The 21,523-nt window shown below is 38.0% G+C and overlaps 3 protein-coding genes across 19 annotated transcripts; all 3 read right to left on the bottom strand.

The window, feature by feature from the left end:
• Positions 1 to 79: 79 nt before the first annotated feature.
• Positions 80 to 1,855, bottom strand: LOC104884102 (uncharacterized). Its single transcript, XM_048638831.1, is given in 4 exon segments — positions 80 to 1,195; positions 1,198 to 1,592; positions 1,594 to 1,682; positions 1,784 to 1,855. Coding segments are annotated over 4 exon segments (618 nt in total). The 3' UTR covers positions 80 to 1,133.
• On the bottom strand, positions 80 to 13,840 carry LOC104908123 (hypothetical protein). Of its 16 annotated transcripts, none has more exons than XM_048639314.2 (9): positions 13,482 to 13,820; positions 10,697 to 10,828; positions 10,012 to 10,454; positions 7,911 to 8,096; positions 6,935 to 7,042; positions 6,014 to 6,217; positions 4,072 to 5,930; positions 2,781 to 3,323; positions 80 to 1,568 (listed from the first exon to the last, which is right to left on the bottom strand). In XM_048639314.2, exons 2-8 carry the CDS (start codon positions 10,770 to 10,772, stop codon positions 2,792 to 2,794), a joined length of 3,408 nt encoding a protein of 1,135 aa, XP_048495271.1. In that variant the 5' UTR covers positions 10,773 to 10,828; positions 13,482 to 13,820; the 3' UTR covers positions 80 to 1,568; positions 2,781 to 2,791. The 16 variants fall into 16 exon arrangements, with proteins under 16 accessions (XP_048495271.1, XP_048495274.1, XP_048495275.1 ...); XM_048639317.2 differs by having other exon boundaries at positions 80 to 1,310; XM_048639318.2 differs by having other exon boundaries at positions 80 to 1,186.
• A 2,179-nt stretch (positions 13,841 to 16,019) lies between these two features.
• On the bottom strand, positions 16,020 to 20,636 carry LOC104908135 (alpha-soluble NSF attachment protein 2). 2 transcript variants are annotated; one of them, XM_048639312.2, is made up of 9 exons: positions 20,309 to 20,636; positions 19,696 to 19,737; positions 19,531 to 19,603; positions 19,067 to 19,146; positions 18,603 to 18,754; positions 18,026 to 18,185; positions 17,894 to 17,941; positions 17,078 to 17,158; positions 16,020 to 16,339 (listed from the first exon to the last, which is right to left on the bottom strand). In XM_048639312.2, exons 1-9 carry the CDS (start codon positions 20,360 to 20,362, stop codon positions 16,259 to 16,261), a joined length of 771 nt encoding a protein of 256 aa, XP_048495269.1. In that variant the 5' UTR covers positions 20,363 to 20,636; the 3' UTR covers positions 16,020 to 16,258. The 2 variants fall into 2 exon arrangements, with proteins under 2 accessions (XP_048495269.1, XP_010695521.1); XM_010697219.4 differs by having other exon boundaries at positions 19,696 to 19,745; positions 20,309 to 20,631.
• Positions 20,637 to 21,523: the final 887 nt, after the last annotated feature.

The raw sequence follows: 21,523 nt of genomic DNA, 5'->3' as shown, positions 1-21,523 counted from the left end.
TGTTAGAATACTAGTATGCTTCACAGTAACCAGAGTGAATACTGTTAAAACTCAAATACAGCTTAGAATAAAGAAATACTGCACACGAAAAGATACACCTACATTTAACATTCCAACTTTCCAATAATTCCAATAATTCCAAATAACATGGATATATGAGTATGTCGTGTTATGTAAATCTCACTCTAATGCTCAAAACTTGCTTTATAATGCAGTATGATTTGAAATATATGGTACTAGTAGACTCAAGAAATGTGATAAATATGGAGCACACATGAAGTAGCATTTTGTCTTACACACAAAATTGTGATCCCATTCCAAGCCTATATTGAAAATGCATATTAGTTAAAAACCTCAACCATCTACGATGCATCTCTTTACAATTATGCAATGACCATGCTATTTGCCTTCTCCGTCAATCATTAAGGGCGAGTTTGGACGTACTTTCCCTTATCGAGTCTTCTTCTGTTCTTTCAGAACTGGAATTTGCTCTTACGATCATGGAGCCGTCAGACGGGAACACCTGAGAGCTTAGGGACAGATTGTTGCTGTCAGTCATTTCTCCATCTTCAAAAGACAATTCTGAGCACCCTAGCTCGCCATTTTCATTGTGTTGTTTCCTATACAACTTGTCTTGAGCAATATCATAGAAATTTGCTGTTTGCAATCACACCTCCTGTGCAAGTGAGCACCAACCACAGCAAAATCACAAAAGCACAATCAGAAATAGCAGGATTGCTGCAACAAGATGTATGCCCAGACAAGTTAAACCTCTTCCTCATACGTAACCACTGTAGAGTAAACCAAACCCACAAAGTAAGAACCCAGTAAGTCCTAAAGCCTGCCTAACACTGCCATTATAGGCATTGAGGCCAACCAAATTGAAAATCCAAAATGGGGCAGAACAAAACAAGATGAAAGTTGCAATGGGAGCATACTTATTCCTAAATCCTAAACTCTCCATGTTCCATCCATAACCACAGAAGTTGCAAAAATACAGAAATATCATCCCGCATATCAGAAAATTCCACCTCTCATGTTGGTTGAAATCTTTCCATCTTCTCTCACCGCAAAGGACAACCTCTTCTCTAGAAAATTTGACCTCAAAATGTTCATACTTTCACATGCCGCAGTCATAGGAACATGGGTTCCTCATCAACAGGGAGATCATCTTCATACTCCTTTCCTAAGGGGATAACATTGTGTAAATTTCTGCTATAGTTGTTGCAGCTATGGCAACTGAGATACAAATTGCAACTCCAAGTAGAGGCCTCTCAGATCGTTTGTATCCCACGTTAAGACCACATAGGCTACATTAAGCAAAACAATTCAAATGAAGAAGCAGAATAACAACTAGCATATGTACCCATGCATGGGACTTGTGAGTACCATTCTTGCAGTAAGTCTTTCTTAGCTTAGAAATGTCTCGCGGATTCCACCTCAAGAGTAATGCCAAATGGTAAAATCTTTGAGGGTGTTGAAACAAGCACACGAGTGTAAAAAAGGCATTGAGGATTTGATCGTTCACTTTGAACCACACGTTTCACTGGGACTTCTCCGGAAGGGCACTGTTTAGCATTCCAGTCATGACAAAAATAAAATCACCCAGAAACAGAGAGAAGAATGATCCAAACGAACAAAGCCAAGTTCACGGGATTTACAAACCATTCTTTGCAAGTTTTCTTTAGAGACTCTCAATTAATCTTATGTGCCAACCCACTTATTCGTTGTTGTAACCTATGGCTACGAGGAGAAGGTACAGCACGAGACATCTCATCTCCACCTGCAGCAATCTCCCAGAATTTTCTTGATGGTCTACTAAGAGGGCATATCTCTTATTTCTTGAAATTGGCATCAGTTTGCCTCTCCTTTGGAGGTGTTGAGCAACGAGGAGGGCGTGCAATATTTAATTCAGGACTTTTAGCTTCTTCATTGTCCTCTTTGACAATGAAAACCTCATGTTGAGCCATTCTTAGCTCAATGTTGAAGCTTTCTTTAGCTCAAATTTCTCAAACTGAGATTTTGTTCAATTAAACAATCATTATAACTTCCACATAACGCTATTCCCGACCTTACAAACAAAACCCTTAACAATTAATCACTTAAAATATTAAATACCCATCTGGGATTAATGCATGACCTAATATTAAGACTTTTTTTTATTATTTAGGGACATTGTTACTAATTTGAATACCTACACAAGGAACTGAGGAAGATTACATATAGTTAATTACATTTTCTGAAGAGCATAAGTCATAGCTTAATGACTGAGCATTATATCTCCCAAATTTGTGGTCACAACTTTGAAGCTCATGGGAGGGGAGTCGTTATTGGCATCTATCTACCGATTTAACATCTACCAAATCAATTGGTTTAATTTGGAAGAGGTCTAAATACCAATTAATCTTTCTATGTTTTTTTCATATCAATTTTGAGATGTTCAGTACCAAATATTGTGTTATTCAACTCCATTGTCCATACCAGGCATGCATTTACCCTTCCTCCAATTTTAATTGATAAGATTTTATGCGGCACTAATAATCTTGGGACAAAATCTTATAGATGTGTCATTCCCCTTTAGAATTTCCTGTAAACTTCTATCGAAGAACTTAACTACTTATAGTGAGACCACCTGATACAAATTTTAGCCTATGTCGAAAACTATGCAGCATTATCAGAGATGATCAGATGACATAAAAATCATCTAATCTAAAGCTCTAATTGCATCATTAAAAAAAAACTAAGTTCTACATGCCTAAAAAAATTGAAATCATTATCACCTTTAAGATGGTCATCTCACACTGAACTCAGGACAAGGACTCAGTGGTAGGAAGCTCCAATAAGTTCCTTGATGGTCAATACCGCCACTATGCCAGTGAATTCTATAGGAACCAACAGGAAAAGCAGAAACATCCAACAGGCAATTCGAGAACCCCTGGGATGTGCCATTTGTTTCAAAACATACACACGTCTCCACCGTCTTACTGTCACTTTGATGGTCCGAACAGTTCATGAATTCTCGGTTCCGCTTCATGATATGGCACCGCAATTTCTTATTCAACTCTATTGCAATATCTGTTTCTGATGCTTGATAACCTGTCCATCCTTCTCTGCTGGGCTGTCCAATACGTCTTGTCCCCAAAAATGATGTTTTGCAATGAAGGACGCAATGAATCTTGGAGAATCTTGATGAAACATCTGATGTCACATTCTTAAGCAGAATACTCAGATTGAGTGCTAAGTGGGATCCCCTCGAGACATATAACTCGTTCTGTTTTCTGCTACCAGCATTTACAGAAACAAGCAGAGAACCGACAGTAGGCCTGAAATTTGAGTCAAAATAATAATTTGAATGATAGATGCATTTGTGAATAGACAACTATGACAGATTCAAATCTTAATTTAACTTCAAAAGAACAATCCATAAATGTCCACAATATATGCATAGCATTTAAATATGATCAGAGAGGAGTGGAACAAGGGAAGGCAAATCTAGGTATCTGGTTTTATTCTTTTAATGAACCAAATCCTCCCAAAATTAGGAGAGAAAAAAACGTTGGAGGGGAACCCAAACCCACTTCTCCTTGTCCACTCCTTCCTTCCCCTCCCTCCACCGTTGCTATCCAAACACACAATAAATGTTCTATCCTTCTACGCCTCTTTGTGAAGAGTCAAATAAATGAACCAACTGAAACCTCATGCTCTGTGTTTTGAAAGATATCCGCACATATTTGTTCTGCTTTATTGGATGGAGCATAATACAGCAACTTTAATAACAGTGTACAGCACAGGTCTGGTCCTGCATCTCATGATGCTGTGAACCTAAGAAATGCTTCATGCCATTTCTAGTAGTCCTATTCATAATGTAAATAGAAAAGCTATTCAAATACTCGAAGTGAAGGAAACACAAATGAACTTCAAACGGATCTGAAATAATAATTATAGAAACTTCAATCACATCTGAATAGTGATTATAGATCATATAGAAAAAACTATCACTAGAACAGAGTTATCAGTTCGACACAGAATGTGAACTATTATATGTCAAATCAAACTGCAATATCATCATACCTTACTCTGAAGAAGTACTTGGGAACCCTGAAAGGGATATGCATCCATGCTGCAACTATATTCAACAGAAGTTGCATATGATCCTTGTAAACTTGCCACACTGTGTCTTCATCTTCGACATTCAGACACTCGTTCTGCAATCCGATAAACTGCCTAATACTAGATCTACACAATGTAAGAATATCTTTTGAGAGATGACCAACTCTTGACATCCGAAATCCAGGCAGAAATTGCACAGATCTCTCATGCAATTGATATTCTTTGAAGAATGACATGAGATTCATACAGGTCTCGGAGTCTATATAACACAAACGCAAAGCTAAATCTTTTATAATAACAGTCTGGCAATAGCCTGATTCTTTTGTCAGATCGGCAAAAACAGGTGAATTTGCAATCAAATTAGTAAATGCTGTGCAGAAGGCCAACAATGAACAACTGAATGCAAGAGCTGAAATTACTTTTAAGCTTTCCGGATCCAGGTCAATGAAAGATGAGGAGATCAAATCATATTCTTCTGCAAGACTAGCTAGTCTTGCAGATACTACAGCCAGAGAAGACATCACCTCTTTCATCTTTTGGGAAGAAGGTTCACCATCAGTAAAATCATTTCCCCCAGTGTGCTTATTGAAGAGGCCAGTCTTAGAATCTAGGCAACCTTTTAAGAGTTTAAGTATATCACCCAGTACAAGCAAAACCTTCAGCCTTAAAGCTGTGAACCATCTTTGGAAACAAAGGGTTTGCGTTTGTAAGGAAATAGCTTCCAAAATCTTGTCAGATAAAGAAACATCCTCAAAAGCATCAACTAGTTTTTCAATATATTCATTTGAGATAATACCCATCGGACTATTATCCGCAGCAGACGGCACCAAAACACGGTCCAGAGGCAAACAGTGGGACGATTGCTCAAGCAGCACCTTGACATTCTTCTCAACATTGGTGTATTTAACTAAGAATTTTAACCACTGGCAGCAAAAATCAGACTGAACTCGTTCTTCTAGATGTTGGAAAATAAAACTAGCAACGTACCATTCTCCCTGACAGGCAGCATATCTTCCAACTTTGTAGGCACACCAATTATCCCCTCCTGCAAGTATGTTCTTTGCACATCCATGGATGAGTGTTTCACTATCAAGCAAACTCTTAGGAGATCCACTCAGTCCTTGAGAAGAAAAGCTCGAGTGGTCCTCAGATGGTAAGCTCCAATTGACAAGATAATGCTGTAGAAGGGCAAAAAATGTGTGGGTTGAACAATCGAATACAATGCTGTTACAAACAAAGGAACCCAGTTGCCTCAATTTGCTAATTATCTCATTAGTGATAGCACCATAATCATCCAGAATTTCAAGGAACGCCACCATAAATCTATAGATGTAAAACATCACCACACGCATAGGAAAATTTTGTTTTATCCCAGCATTAACAGCTTTGTGTATCTCAGAAACCTGTATTGCGGAGGAAGGCATGTTTTGTGAATTTGCCATATTCTTGATGATAGAGTTTAGTTTATTCAGTATGAAAGAACCCAATTCTGAATGATTCTCAAACAATAAAAGTAGCACTTTGAGCATGCTTCCTAGTTCTTGCTCTACTTCAGCGCTAGAGGTACCACCTGGCACCAGTTTCACCAACAGAGTTATCTGATCGCTAATAGCTGACACAATTCCAGTGGGATTAGTAATAGAATTAACCTCCACCATTATCTCATCCTTTCCCTTCAGCTTATTAGATATATGCACCAAAATTTGGAAAGCTAATAGTCTCGTAGAAAATACTGGAGAACGAGTTGCATCCTCCACAAATTTCAATAGCTTCATGAAGTCGTCTGCAACTATCATATCAGGTAACGCATATGCAAGCATCTACAAGCAATGCAAAAGAAGAAAACTAGTCAAGATATAAGCAAGAACAGAAACGACCCAATCAAATCAAGTCAATGAATAACCTTGAGAAAAATCTGTAGTACTTCACAATACAAAGCAGAAGGCAAATTTGGTTCGTCAAGCATTCTGAACAGATTCTGAAATGGGAGAGCACTACCAGGAAGAAAGCATGCTGCTTCCTCTACAATATTATACATGCATCTAAGTACTGTAGCCTGTAAGGATGGGCTTGGTTTCTGATCCAGAATTGAACTAAGCAAGTATACCTGCACGGAGAACCCGAAATCAATGTTCGTACCTTCTCATCAGGGAGGAAGGGGATGGAAGTAGGAGAAGATTCTAGGTTTCGAACTAAACATTACATATCACAAGCATATCCGAGAGAAAGAACAGATAAATAAGACAATGAAGTAAAAAGTAGCTTCAAGAAATAGTAGTTACACACAATAACAAGACAAATCACAAACTGGCGCACCACCATGTTATGCAATAACCAAATTGGTGATTTACTATAATCAATACAGCGTCACAAATATATTAACAGAGAATACCTGCTCAAATAAATCAAAGTTTTCTGAATGATGAAATTTCTATCAGAAAAAAAGGGTTAGTATTAACAATAACGAAAATGATGGTACAAAATGAAGCACAAAATAAGATCCTGAATTGCTACAGCCTAGACAGATTCTTTCAGGACCATATATCGGGAAAGGATCTAAGAAAAGAGTATTGTCATCTAGTAGTGTATAAGTATATAAAACATCAACAAAATATATTTTATCAATAAAAGAATAAAAGATCCACGCAGGAATAATAAGCTCCATGAGATACCAATAGACGAAAACTAAAGGAACTAGCTTCCTTTTTCAAGCAAAGCCGCTATCTCCCAGAATTCCAAGGATCATAAATTGGCAAGAGTTAAAATACTGGGTAATAATGAGGTAGTACATCCAAAACGACTGCCATAAAGTTTGACTGCTTACCTGATCAGTAATCAAAATGGATGCTTTCAAAGAAAGCTTTGTGAGAGAGATCAACATCGTGGCCAAAATATCCTCTTCTGACGTTTTACTTACAAGTTCTGCACCAGCCTACATCAATTAACAGGTAAAGAGCTTCACCATACAGCCACATTGCTATAGAATTTCTTTAAAATCAGAAGGCCCCACACGCATAGCTGCAACAGATGATATAAACAACTATATCAACTGTTTAGATAGACCAAATACAAGCTGCAACTCATTCAAGAAGCATTGTCTATGAATCCCAAAAGAAAATAATCTCATCAAAAAAATAGAAAATATTGCTAGTTTCTCTTAACATTGTGTGGTGAGCATGTAAATAGTGCAGAATCAACAATGCTCACCCAGATGCAAAATTTGCCAAATAATCTGCTGAAACAGTCTTGACACCTTTCATCTGAAAAGTTGGGACCCCTACCATAAATGAGACTGTCATGAGAGGCATTGGTTCAATGGTGTGCTATATACAAAGAATGCATTCCTCAGTCAACATATCCAGCTCTAGCAACCCTCCTAATGAGAAACTATTTCATGTTGGGATCATTTCAGCACATGGTTCAGCAGTGACATACTTCACACAAGAGCAACCTAGTATGGATTTCATCATAGGCATGGTCCGAGAAGATCAGTTAACCTTATCCTTTAGAGTCTAGATCAGTCAAGAATGTGCATCATCTTTCCCTATAGAAAAGTTATTGCAACTAAAACTGGCATCAGCAGCTTTTAAATGTCTGATAGCATATCCTTTCATGTAAGTCAGACTATTAGATACAAGTAATACAACAAGTGATAATGGAGAAATAAACAAACAACTGTTGCTAGTAACATGCAGATCTGCTCTAACATACTTTATTCTTTACTACATTAGACAGAGGAGCTGAAGACATCAAGGAAAATAGGACATCAGTAAAAATGCAAAAGGAGACTAAGAATTGACCTTGTATGCTTTCATAGCAAGTACAGTTGAGCATCCCATCTTAGAAAAAGTCCGTGCACCGCAAATTCTTAAAGCTGGCAAGGTTTTCGATGAATTCATTAGTTTGAGCAGACTCTCCAAGAAAACAGATGCAAAGTCATCAGAATTTTCTGAATAGCACCCAGCAGCAAACAATGACGCTTTAACCTGTATGTAACAATAAATTTTCAAAAGTCATATACGACCGTGTAAATTATACAAAGTCATCACTATAAAAACACATTGAACGCATGCAAGAGAGAACCAAAACAAATATTGAATGCAAAACAAAGAAAAAACACACAGATTTAACTAAGTTTACCAACGGAGTGTTGGCTACATCCACAGGCAGGAGAGAAAAAAGTTTTATTGCTCTTGAGGAATTCCAGATTACAGATGTGATTAATGACTAAATCGACAATTTAACGAACTAGGTTAAGGCTATTTATAATAACCCGTTTCAGAATTGCATCCCCGCGTCAAATAGACACTCACTCGGTCAAGCGTGCAAGTAAATCCAGCAGCGATCACACGAACATCTTGCCCGGGCGGGCGCCCCACCGCCCGGCCGGGTGAACCTGCCCGGTTGATCGGGCAAGCTCCCGAACTCCCCTAATGCTTTGCGCTTCAACCAGATTCAAGGCACATCGATCTTACATTGACCATTGATATCTTCATTTATATAATATTCGGTTTTTTCACCAAATCCCCCCGGACAAATTGTAAAATTTACCATATACCCTCAATATTTCAGATATTCATCATATACCCGTGAGTTTTCGATAACAGTCACCAAATGCCCTTTTCCTAACTGTCTTTAACTCACCGTTTGCATTATTTACAATTTTGCCACGATTAAACCTAACCCTAACCCAACCCAAATCCTAATCAATAACCCTAACCCAATCCTAATCCTAAACAATAACCCTAACCCAACCCTAATCCTAAACAATAACCCTAACCCTAACCCTAACTCACTGCCAGCCAAGCCCCCACCCCCTCCCCCTCCCTCTCTACTCCACCGACGCTGCCCCCCACCCCTTCCCCCCTCCCCATCGATTTGCCAAGCGCCAACCCCCCCTTCGAATTCCCCTAACCCCACCCCTCCCCTTCGAACATCGGCGCAACACCAGACGACGGGGATCCCCTAACCCCACCCCACCCCTTCGAATACCGGCGCAACAGCAGACGACTCGGAGACCCCTCGCACTCTCTTTCTTTCTCTCGCTACGCCCCCGTCGAATTTCTAAGTCATGAGAAGATCAAATCTCACAAAATTTCGCGAACTTCACATTTTCTTCTTCAAATTCTCTAATTTCTATTCAGTTCTTCTTGAAGTGTTGAAATTATCAAAATTTCTTTTCAAGTCACAATGCCAACAAAAAACACACAAGATCCAACTCAGAATTCTATCAAGTCACGATGCTGCGGAAAATTGAGGAGTAGGGGTGGGGGGTTGGGCCAGAGGGAGGGGGCTAGCTGTCGTGGTGAAGGGGAGAGGGAGGGGGCTGTGGCAGTGGAGGGGAGGGGGAGGGGGGGTTGGGCTGGGTTAGGGTTAGGGGTTAGAATTAGGGTTTATGGGGTTAGGGGTTAGAATTAGTGTTAGGGGTTTAGGGTTTTGGGGTTAGAGTTAAGGGTTACGGTGGCAAAATTGCAAATAACTCTAACGGCGACTTAATGTCCGTTACCAAAAAGGGCATTTGGTGAACAATTTTGAAAAGTCAAGGGCATATGGTGAATATCTGAAACATCAAGACGTATGTGGTGAATTTCGAAATTTGTCGAGTGAAAAAACCGTATACTATTAAAAATTGTAAAAGAAAATAATTTTTGAAAATATACATTGAGATTAACCAACAACAATTAATATAATGACATTTATCATTACAAATTAGTAATTATATATGGTCAAAAGTTGATTTTCAAATAGTGTAAAAAGTCAATATAATGCATCTATTAAGAAATGTAGGAAGTATACCACAATTACCTAGGCTCTGCAAGAGGGAGAATAAGAAGGCAGTGATGGTGATAATGTTTTAGCTTTTCCATCAACTACAGATAAAAGAATGAAAAAAACCCTCACCTCCAAGACATGACAAGAGAGCAATGTAGATAGTATTGCATGTCGTATTTCAGCAACATCTGTAGCAATATCAGCCCAACATCCAAGCAGAACTAAAGTCAATGCCCTGGACTCAACACTCTCAGCAGTAAGAACCACCTTAACTCTTCTCAAAAGCTCCAGTCTGTTTTCCAGAGACATGTTTGTAAAAATTCCATGTGCTTGTCTGTCATTTCTCTTGCACTGCCTAAGAATTGACAAGAACACTCTCATGACAGAAATCTTGGTTTCTCTGTTCCCTGATACAAATGCGTCTGCAAGCCTAAGGAGAATCGTATCTGCAAACAGCCTATCCTCCCCAGGAACTAAGGCATACATGTTATACACAGCCATTGTGGTTTGTGGCTCCCTACTCCACTGCTTTAGTCTAGGACCAATCAAGTTTATTGCCTCAATAGAATGACCTGAAAACATAGAGAGCAAAGCAGCAGCTAATACAAGTCATACAAGAAATTTCACATGAATCCTTCCCTTCTACTGAGGCTTCATATAATATCATATGCACCCATTAACTTCCATAAATAATTTCCTCTGATTATTCATTCAGACGAGTCAATCAGAACAAAATACAAGCATACACGAACGAAAATAGATTTTATTCACAAACATGCATGCTTTATAAACATATATACCAAAAATAATTTACCAGGCTTCCTAGACCGCAGCCCTTTCTCAAGCTCAATACTCCAGCCCATAGCACAAGCAGCAGGAATCTTCTCCATTTTTGTCCGTAATACCGACTCCAGAATTAAAGCCACCTCTGACCAATAGAAATGTTCTGCAAAATTATAAGGTGGGCAAAATATGACATTCCTGTATGGTTCAGACTTCCATCACTAGGATATATATGTGTTGGGTGGCATTGTAGCAATATGATGCCGCAACTTTTGCTCTACGTTCATGGTAGCCGAAATTAATAACCAGGCAACCAAAGTTACAAAATCAAAAACAGAAATAAAAACTAATAATGGCTAACCAACGCAAAAATTCTCTAGAAAGCCAAAAGACAATACTGAAATGCTATAAGCCAAATAAAATAAAAAAACACATTCAAAATACAAGGGGCTCTCACAGTGATAGGACTAAAGGTGCGAACAAGAGCCAAATTACAAATCCATATTATGACAGATTGATCCACTAGCAACCACCACCAATAATCTCACCAACCACAACTTAGATCCACCACCAAAGTAACCTCGCTAATGTTTCTGGCATCACCCCCACAGGCCCACAACCGCGAAGAGAGAAGGGAGAGGGGGACACCTGATGTGAAGAATACCAATCGTGTTTCTTTACCAGAGTATTTGCCAGTCCTTGGGTTCAGATCTGGACTTCCGTCTTGCTGAGGAAGTATTAAACTACTATCAACTGCCCTTGTTCTCCCACATTAGTACTTTTTGAGTCTCTCCAAAACGAACAAACAAAGAGAAGGAGAAAAATAGAAGTCAGGGAATGAGAAAGAGAGGGAGACATGGGGAGAAGAGAATTTCAAAGAAGGTGTATAATGAGTTTGTTCTTATAATTAAGACGTGATTTTTTATTTTTTTTTGAGGGGAAGACGTGATTTACATCAATAACATATCACATATTTAAAACCTTCACAAACACTAATAAAAGACTTAGATAATTCTTATCATATTCTAAAACTAAAGTCATATGACATATCTAGGACCTTACACCATGCCAAAGGCATCCTTCCGGCTTCTGCTGGAGTGGCAAGCTGAACCACCAAGTAACCTGCCACACCCCTCCTCTGTGACCTAGGTAGACATTGTAAAATTTGTTGCCAGTTGGTTCTTATGACCAAATCCAACAAAAAGAATATAAAGGTGAGGGTCCTTTCCATTGCTTTCTTCTACTTTCCAGTGGAGACAAAACATTCTAAATGATGATATATTCATTTCATAAAAATTAACCACAAGGCTCATAGTGTGAATAAGAGCAAAAGCAAGTCAATAAAGGAATAAATCTACAATATTTCTTGCTGCAATGAGACAACAACATGCTTATGATAGCACCAATGAAACCAATCTCGTTTTAAATTCATCAGTTTACTTGAAGCACAAGCATCTGGTCAATCTAGAAGGTGGTTTATCCATTTCCTAATAACTGCAGGCGAGCCATACCAGGGTCTCGACAGATTATCTGAACCAACAGGAGAGTGATATACTCCATCCAAGCTAATATTGAGAGCACCCTCTAGATGAGCAGATACCTCCGGAACAACTCCATCACCCCACACATCTGCTCGCCCACATACTTGTTTGTAGCCTTGACCAACAAAGCGGGATTGAAATGTAGCATTACCTGAAGTTGACTCGGAAATATTCACAACTGCAGCTCCTTGAAGTTCCTCCTCTATATCATAAGAATTTCCAAATACACGAGCTCCTTGGATATAACTTCCAGCAACACATACATACTTAAGTTCAGGAGTATACACAGCTTCGGCACAATGCTCTTGAACATAATACAATAGCCCCCTCGTTTGATCAATAACACCAGATACTCCTTTTGGAGGGGGTAAATGTGGAGTTCCAAGAGTCAAAAGCAAGGAGATATCAGACTTCCCAAATTCCTCCATATAAACACGTGCAAGCCACCCTCCTGCCGAATGACCAATCAAAGAAAGTTTCCTACCCTGAGCAAGCTCCTTAGCTTCACTTACAGCTTCATCCACCCTCTGTAGGTACCAGTCCAAAACAGGACGAGGACGAAGCGTGCCCTTCCAATAATTGGGGTCAACTAAACCAGCCGCATTCCTAAACCAATCCAACCTCGAAACTCTAGCTACCACACTTTTAACCCCATATTCCTCTAAGCTCAACTGCAGTCCCTGGTAATCCCCTGAATTGTTCCCCAACCCTGGGAGTATAACAGCAGGGCGTGGTCGGTCCGATATAGAATCAGACGAGCTTGCAATAGGAATGCACCGGGGAGCATTGTACAGCAACCGCAGTGCCGGACTTCGTTCTCGAATTGGTGGTTGATGTGGCCAAGGCAATGACAAGTTGTAAACTACTGCCATACCCTTCACCAGGAAAACTCAAAAGGTCCCAAGTCCCAACAAGCTGGTTAATGGCAAAACATTTCACTAGTACAATGTAAGGAATTTCAAATATCCCACTACTTTAAAAAAAATTCAGAGCTCACAATCAAACACGTAGAAATTCCTAGTTTTTTTATACTTTTGAGGTTACTTCAACCCCAAAAAAATATAATCTTTAAATTTGAATATGTTCAGACAACACTACCCCCAAATCCCTTCTATATTTCCCACCCATGCCATTCCCACAAAAACCCTTCTTTTGACTGACTGTAATAATTCAGAAACTCATACAAACATTCATAAAATTAACAGCAGAAAACGACATAATCAGAAATTCTAAATCGAAAAAAGATTAAAAAAAAAACTTGATTGAGTTGCTTACCTCTGAGAAGAAGGAATTCATACAACCTCTCTCCAAAGTAATAATCTTTCTGCAATTTTACTCTCTTCTCTTATTTCTGGTCCTTTTTTTTTCTGAACTAAAGTTCATATATCAGGTATTTATTTTTTCGTTTTCCAATATCTGGGTTTCTTATATTCGTATTAAACTTCGTTTCCTTTTTCAATTTGTGGTGTAACAGAGGACTAGAGGAGCATCCACTTAGTTAGCACTTAGCAGTTAGCAGTGTTGTGGAAGTAGCACTTCATTCTCGAACTCTCACGGTCTCGCCTCTCTTTCCGAATAACCCATCACTAGTCCAATTTCTTTTGACGTTCAATAGGGTAAGATAAAGGATTATACTGAATTAACAATTCGCATAGCATCGGTATAACCGGTTAGATTTATAGGTTAGACTTTTTAGAGGGAGGAGATGGTAAAGAAAACCTCACCCCTAATAGTTTAATTGCGTTACTAGATGACGCCATATTTTTACCTACTAATGCCATGTATACATACTTCTCCCCACCCCTATGTATTTATACTCTTGCACCCATTCCCTTACTCTTATGACTTATCTCACTCTCCAACTCTCATAAGTCATACCTACTCTATTTCATTTCCCTAATCACGAATTGGGGTTGGCTAAAATGGTGAGCTTTCCCATCTTTAACAAGGTCTAGAGTTCAATTCCTACCCCAAACATTTACTTGGGATTTAAGGGGAGTTGGGGGTGTCTGACTTGTAATGGGCCTATCGGTGGGGGCCCTGTGCGAGGACAGCCTAGAGGAATTCTTCTTACCAATTTTTTTTTAAAAAAAATTCACTCCCTTACTCTCATACTTCATCTTATGGATTACGCAAATTAAAAGATACATTGTGGTGCATGAGTTTGTAATTTCTATCATTTCTCCTCGTTCCTCAGTCCTTTGTGCCTCGATATTGTTGATATCTTATTTTATTACAATATTATCTCGATTTATCGGCAACTATCTCGATTTATGAACATGTAATTTCATCTCAATTTTTTGATATACCATCTGTCAGTTGACAAACATGCCATCTTAGTTTATAGGTATTTCATCTTTGTTTATGGACCATTTGAACTTAGTTATCGGACATGTTTATGAGGATTTCATTACAACATTTATACATTTCATCTCAATTTATATATACCGTCTCACTTTTTGAATTTCATTATCAATTTTTGTATATACCATCTTAATTTTGAACAAAGGAGTCTGAATTTTGGATAAAGTATCTCAGTTTGTGGACCATAAGTCTTATTAATTGAGTTTTGATTTTTTGAATGACTATAATAAAATTTGCAATATCAATCTATGGTCATGGACCTTGAGTCTCAATTTGCGTCCATGCCATCTCCTTATTTGCCCGTTTTACCATCCCTATCAGTTTACTCTTCATGTTAGATTGTGCTCTCATTCTTTATAATTCTTCCTCCAACAAATGTGGACTGTGGTTGAATTTCACAAATTCATGAAATTCCAACCCAAAAATTCTAATGGTAGTGGGTTGTTTCGCAAATTCTGTGAGACAGATTGTTGAATGTTGCCAATATTTTAGTGGAGCCATCTGCCACTTTAAGTGATTCTCATGCCAGCAATACTAGTTACCAAGATTGGAGTTTTAGCTCCAACTAGTGATAATAAAATGATGATGCAACTTTTGCTCCCAAAGTCCCAATTGTAGTAGGGCGAAAGTGGTAAAAAGGGACCAGGAATTCACTCATGCCAGTTTTGTCGCTCCCCATCGTTAACACCAGCATAAGAAAAAAAAATGACTTAAATATCATTAGAGCAATAGTTACACATTTTGACGACAAAGGGAAGAGAATTGAGGTTGTAGAGACTAGAGAGATCGAAAGGGCGATGAGGAAGTCGATAGTGGAAAATATTATTTGTTTGTGCATGTATACAAACTTGGGGATTTTTCGTCTCACAATTGCTCAATCGTAAACCGTCTGAAGAGCCAACTACCGATATCAAGCTTGCTTGGTGATGGTGGTGGGAATTTCTTATATCCCCTACTGTCACACGTTGACCTGTATAGCTCAACTAGCTGATCTACGACAGATCCAATAGGGTCCTTAGTTCTTATGAGAGGTTTCCTGACCCCCCCCCCCCCCCCCAAAAAAAAAAAAAAAGAAGAGCAAACTACCAATACTATGTATAAAGCGAGGCAAGTGGGCATGGATTCGTTGTACTCCCATACCACACCCCCGCTTACCTACCCACCAAACATATAGTGAAGTCGACAAGCATGATGCCAATACAATATCTATCCCCTTCCAACCGGGCAGATGTGGGTTTGTATTCACCAAACTCGCCCCCAAATGTAATATCACTAAGCAACTCAGCTCGCCACCAAATGTAATCATATCACCAAGTAACTCTAATTGCGTACATCAAGCTCTACATAATGCAACACCCAGCAAAAATCCCTGAATATAATCATAAGCTAAATGCGAAACATTGACAACACCGTACACATCGTCCAATAAATATTAGACAGACACCCCTATTTGTGACAAATCAACTTCGCATAAGATTAAAGGTAACCAATAATGTGGAGGATAATATCAACGAAAAATAACGATAACTCGTTTCTATCACTCAAGACTACAAATACCAGAACCCATTTCTCCAACATGTAAATAGGGTGTAGGCGATGCTTAAAAAGTCACTGGAGATCATTTGTACATCAAAGTAGCACTCTTATCACAATGGAACAAATCAAAATTTGATAGCATATCAAAATTCTCATGTCAGATCATCATCGTCTTCATCTTGAGCCTTCAGTTTTTCTTTCACTCTTAGGAGAAGAGTTGTTTTCCACGCATCCTACACAACAAAGCACAAAAAAAATCACAAGATACACAAGGTAAAAGGTTCCCGTACAACATTTCTGGCAAACAAACCTCCAACCGTGATAAGAGCAGACACTAGACAACAAACCAATATTGGCATGAGACTAGAATGCCTTATCCAACAAAGCAACAACTGTCTGTGGAAAGGGGAGTGCCAATAATAAAAATCAGTATTACAAGCACAAAAGAATTACATTACTTAGTATTTGACATGGTGGACTGCCAAAACTGGTATACTTCTAACACTATAAACTAGTCAATGTCACCTAATGAATCAATATGAACAACCTGGCACTTGCAGCAATCCACCAATCTAATCATTAGCTTGTAGTTGAATGACCATTCTGTTCTCTTGTATTTATTCCGACTCTTTAACTTGGATATTGGGTTATGATTATTAAGCAGTAACAAGAAAATCAATGATCTAGCACAGAGCCCTTGAATATATTCTAACTCATAATCAGTAATATTTTGTTTCCTCAGATCATGCCATAAAACATTTTCTTCAAGCATGTTACATGTATAAGTAGTTTAACACGCACAGGATTGGCATTAAGTAACACTTGATAGACGACAAACATAAGCAACCTCGCTTTTTGTAAAGGTCCACCCACTCCAGGCAAAAACTCATTTCATTCAGAATAGCATTCAAGATTTAACAGCTATCGAGCTACGTGATCATCAAAGTTCCTTAATATCAAAGAAATAATACCAGTGGGGTCATGCTATCAAACTCTTTCACAAGATCCGTAAATTTGGCAACATCTTGCTCGTCAATTGCACTGGCCAAGCCCTGCAACCACGAAAGACAGCATTAGATTCCATAATCATAGTTAGTCGGGTCTACTCCTGAGTCCTGACCATAAATATTTGTCACCTTTGAACACATCATATTTAAGAATGACACAGTTTCAAAAAGAAACCCTTCATGATAGTTCTACAATTTCCACACTGCACACTACACTATTCTTTTGACTGAAAGTGACAACTTTTCACTTTCCAGGGCATCCCCCCAACACAGTATATATGATTGTCATTTTTAGATGTAAGAAGCAAAAAAAGATCCTAAGATTGCATAAGAAACTAGAAGATGTCTACAGAGAAAACAATCTCCCTACCTAAAAAGGATGCTAGGAAGTGATGATGGACATGGGAAAGTAAATAGGCAGCAGCAGTTCTTAAAACTCAAGCAAGCACTTGTTATTAGACTATATAATATCCCACTTCTCTTCCTCATTCCTTTCCTTTAAGGCAAACATTATTTCCCTAATTACCTTCATACTATATTATTTCCCACTATATAGTACATGTGATCCTTGACACTCCAACATGGGTGTGGAAACTTCAACACTTCATTTTGGGCTAAAACCATGGAAAATTTCCATAACATAGCAATATCAGACACTTACACATGTACTTGCGTCCAACATGGGTACCCAAGTCCGAGTAACATGGCCTTCATATACTCAACATCCTAATTAATAGAGATGGGAAATGAAAAACAGAATATATAAAGCAAGAGACATACATTAAGGAATTTGTATTCACGAGTTCCCACAAATGTAGGGTCAAGATCCTGCAATTCAAGAGCAATTATATCAGAACTCCAAATATTGCATGCAAAGCTTCGGGGGTTCTATAATGAAGTTAGAAAAGATACCTGATACTTGTCCAAGGCATTGTTTATTGAAACGACATCACCCTTACAGAGGTGGCAAAGCCCAGCATTAAGAAGGTGACCTTTGACTCCATACTTCAGTAATGAATTATTAATAGATTGTCGAGCTATGTCTTCATATATCTCAATCGCCTTTGGATACCTGATTTATAAAGACCAAAATATAAATTTTTGCCTGTAAATCGCATACACAAAGTTTCCAGATTCCAATAAGCCCAACGTTCCCACAGAAAGACCAAACCCTATATTTCCAGGGTTTCAATTGTGATCTTCACTACTCGGTAAATTTTGGCACGTATACAAACAGTACCCTGGACAGGAAAAAAGAAGAAGAAGAGGCAACCAGTAATAATTCAAAACAACAATCCAGTGATTCCATGCACATGTTCATTCTTGCCGGCAAGAAAACGATTAAAGATAAAGCATGAAGCTTAACTACCATAACATCAGTCATGCAGTTTTTGCACAACGCATACAGCATCAGTTGCAGTCAGGAGGCATAGGAAAGCAAGCAGCACTTATTGTTCAAAAAGAATAAATCGAGGAAAAGGGAGCATACTGTTCCAACTGTGCAGAATACTGTGCAACTTTCTGTCTGTTCTGGTTAGCAGAGGTTGTCACCTCTTCACTTTGGAATAGATCTGCAGCTTTATCATACCAAACAATAGCCTGCTCCAGATTTTCCTCGGTCTCAAATATATCACCAATTTCCTGCGTACAAAGAATATACTCTGGGTGACAATGGTCACTGTAGTTTCCAATATTCCTTTCCAGAAAACAGAGTATAGTGATCACTTAAATCTTACAGATACTGTTATTTGTCAATGATACCAAGTTCCAAGTAAGCAAAGTAAATGGTATCAGGGTGACCTTATTAATTAAAGAATTTGATATTGCTTTTATATAACATATAAAACGCAGACTAACCAAGAGACAAGAAAGACATTTCTCAAGTAAAAAGCGTCAATAACCAAATAATGCAAAACTAATCTACAACCATCAAATATACAGAACGAAACATACCTTACAATATCTAGCAGCCATGTTAAGTCTTCCAATTTCAAGGAAGCTATTCACTGCCTGCTCCAAGCAAGATACTGCCTCTGCAAAGCAACAAGACGCAAATGATTAGCCCTCGCCCCAGCCAAAATGTTGTCAGTTGGTACCTAGCTTACAGGTCAACACCAAATAACCACGAGATTTCAGAAATATCTACAGTAAACAATATTTTGCATCATTTCATCAAAAAGGCCATAAGGCAATGCGCCAAAACTACAGAAAAGTTCAACTCGTCTGGAGAATTTACATCCCTGATAATCAATCCAAGCACAGTACTAGCCCAAAAATTAATATTCAATTACTTTTGGGCCAATCAAAGAAATCATGTTGCATAAAATTAACACAAAACTCTTGGAATGGAAATTAGTATGTTAATGCAGCAATATTAGCATGAACTTTTTCAAAAAATCATCCCAGTTCATTGTTACCCTTGGACGAGGTCTTCTTATAGGCATGACCTGCCTCAGCATAAGCATTAGCAGCTTCGTGTCTGCTTTCTACCTGCATACATAAACTAACATCATTACAAAATGCAAAAAATAAACATCACATTCCAATTAAACCTCTTTTCCTCTTATGTAAACAAAATTCACCTTCAGATAGCAGTTGGCCAGCTTAAGATACGCGGCACCAGCCTGATCCCCTAAAATTAACATGCAAATCACATAAGTATACATTCACAATCATGCTACAAAAGCACCATTTCAATTTTTTCCTAGTTCACGCTTAAATCAATGGTCAGAAAGATGATCAATTTGCAACTCCGTATATTTTAGTTTGCATAAAAGAAAAAACTAGACGAACGAGGACTCCAAAATCCACTACAATCAACTACATCAAGAAGTGCTTAAACCTTGCTCCATGGAACCATCGCGATCCTTGCAATACAATCAGATCTAATTCAATACGTAAAACAAAAAAAATCGCTTTACACAACTAGATTTCAACTAACAAACATCACATTTCTCCAAACGAAAATCATAACAAATCAATATTATCAATTTCGGAAAAAAAAAACACAGCGCAACAATGATAAACACACTAAAAAATTCAGATTCATCAGATTCCGAATATCATAAACCCTAATTATCTCGACAATCGGCGAAACAGATCAAAAGAGTGAGATTATAGATTGATCGATGAATCAAAAACAAAAGATAACAAAATAAACGCAAATGATGAAACGAGAGAAAGAAGAAAAAGTACATGATTTAGCGAGTTTGTAAGAATTGGCAGCTTTTTCGAACAATTCGGCAGCATCTTCGTGTTTGTTGCCGAACAAACCCCAACCAGAGAGTTTCTTCTCAGCCTTCTTCTCGCAGTCCTCACCTCGCGCCAAGTGATCACCCATTTTTGCTCTGCAACTTTTTCTCTCTCCTCTTTTTCTCTCTCTTCGTTTGGTGAATGGTGATTTTTTCTTCAGGTCGTGGGACTTCGGAGACTAACCATCGTCAGATACTTGTGCTGTTATTTGTTAAAAGCTAATTAACCAAAAAGAAAACACCACAGAATAAAAAACAAAAACAAAAAGTCTGAGAGAGAGAAAAGAAAGATCAACGATATTATACATCATCTACCTATTTTTTTTTTTTTTTGTTGAGGTGTAATGGTGTATTTATGCTGACCTAGTCTAATGTTTTAATGGTAATCAAGTGATTTTCTAAACGTGTTAATGATATTCACAAAGTAAATCTAATTAAGTTGCTTTGTATAAGAAAGGAATCGATTGTTTGGTACTCTACAACTAGAAATTTAGACTAATTAAAGTTGATATGAAACCTTAAGATGAGATTAGAAATTTCTCCATTTGAATTTACCAACGAAAAGATACCAGTAGGACATCAATACATGAATATATCATTGAAGACAATTATATATGAATTTCTAGAAAAGTTGGGCGTACAATGTAGATTTTCAATAAACATAGGGAGTGGGGATTGGGCTGGATCTGGAATGGATCCGCCAAAATCCAAACATTATATTATCGAGGTGGACCTAGAGCACCCTTGACCTGTTGGGTCTAACGGGTCCTAGGTTCGAAACTGGACCTTAAGATTTTTTTTATTCTCAATATCTTGTAACATATGCTTTTTTTGCCATACTTTTACATATAATACAATAGCACTAAAATGGACAATTAATTGTCAATGAACATGAGTAATAAGTAATAAAATTAGGAAAATGATATACATAGCCCTTAGGGTTATATATAAGATGCTAAAAATAGAAATAAATAATTAAATTAAGCATTTATTACCTCAAATGATGTGGAATTTTGTCTTGAATTCTTAAATTATTTTCATTTTAAGAAATATATTTAATGCTTACATATAACTCTAAGGGCTACATATAACATTACCCATAAAATTATAAGTAGTAGTTGACTTTGAAAGTTCTACATCTATTATGCTTAATGGCCTA

This window comes from Beta vulgaris, chromosome 2 (genome assembly GCF_026745355.1).
Source record: "Beta vulgaris subsp. vulgaris cultivar EL10 chromosome 2, EL10.2, whole genome shotgun sequence".
Classification (NCBI taxonomy): Eukaryota; Viridiplantae; Streptophyta; class Magnoliopsida; order Caryophyllales; family Amaranthaceae; genus Beta; species Beta vulgaris.
Note: the sequence above shows the minus strand (reverse complement) of the source record. Positions and strands in the feature narration are given on the sequence as shown.

Bases quoted from the DNA above. Each gene is read 5' to 3' on its own strand.
- LOC104908123 (XM_048639314.2), bottom strand. From the start codon at position 10,772: ATGGAGAAGATTCCTGCTGCTTGTGCTATGGGCTGGAGTATTGAGCTT. The intron at 10,455-10,696 runs GTAAATTATTTT...CTATGTTTTCAG, and splicing joins GCTGCGGTCTAGGAAGCCTG to GTCATTCTATTGAGGCAATA. The intron at 5,931-6,013 runs GTTATTCATTGA...CATTGCTTGTAG, and splicing joins TACTACAGATTTTTCTCAAG to ATGCTTGCATATGCGTTACC.
- LOC104908135 (XM_010697219.4), bottom strand. From the start codon at position 20,453: ATGGGTGATCACTTGGCGCGAGGTGAGGACTGCGAGAAGAAGGCTGAG. The intron at 19,147-19,530 runs GTAACAATGAAC...GTTGCTTTGCAG, and splicing joins TAAGAAGACCTCGTCCAAGG to AGGCAGTATCTTGCTTGGAG. The intron at 17,159-17,893 runs GTATGTCTCTTG...TCGTGGTTGCAG, and splicing joins GTGAATACAAATTCCTTAAT to GGCTTGGCCAGTGCAATTGA.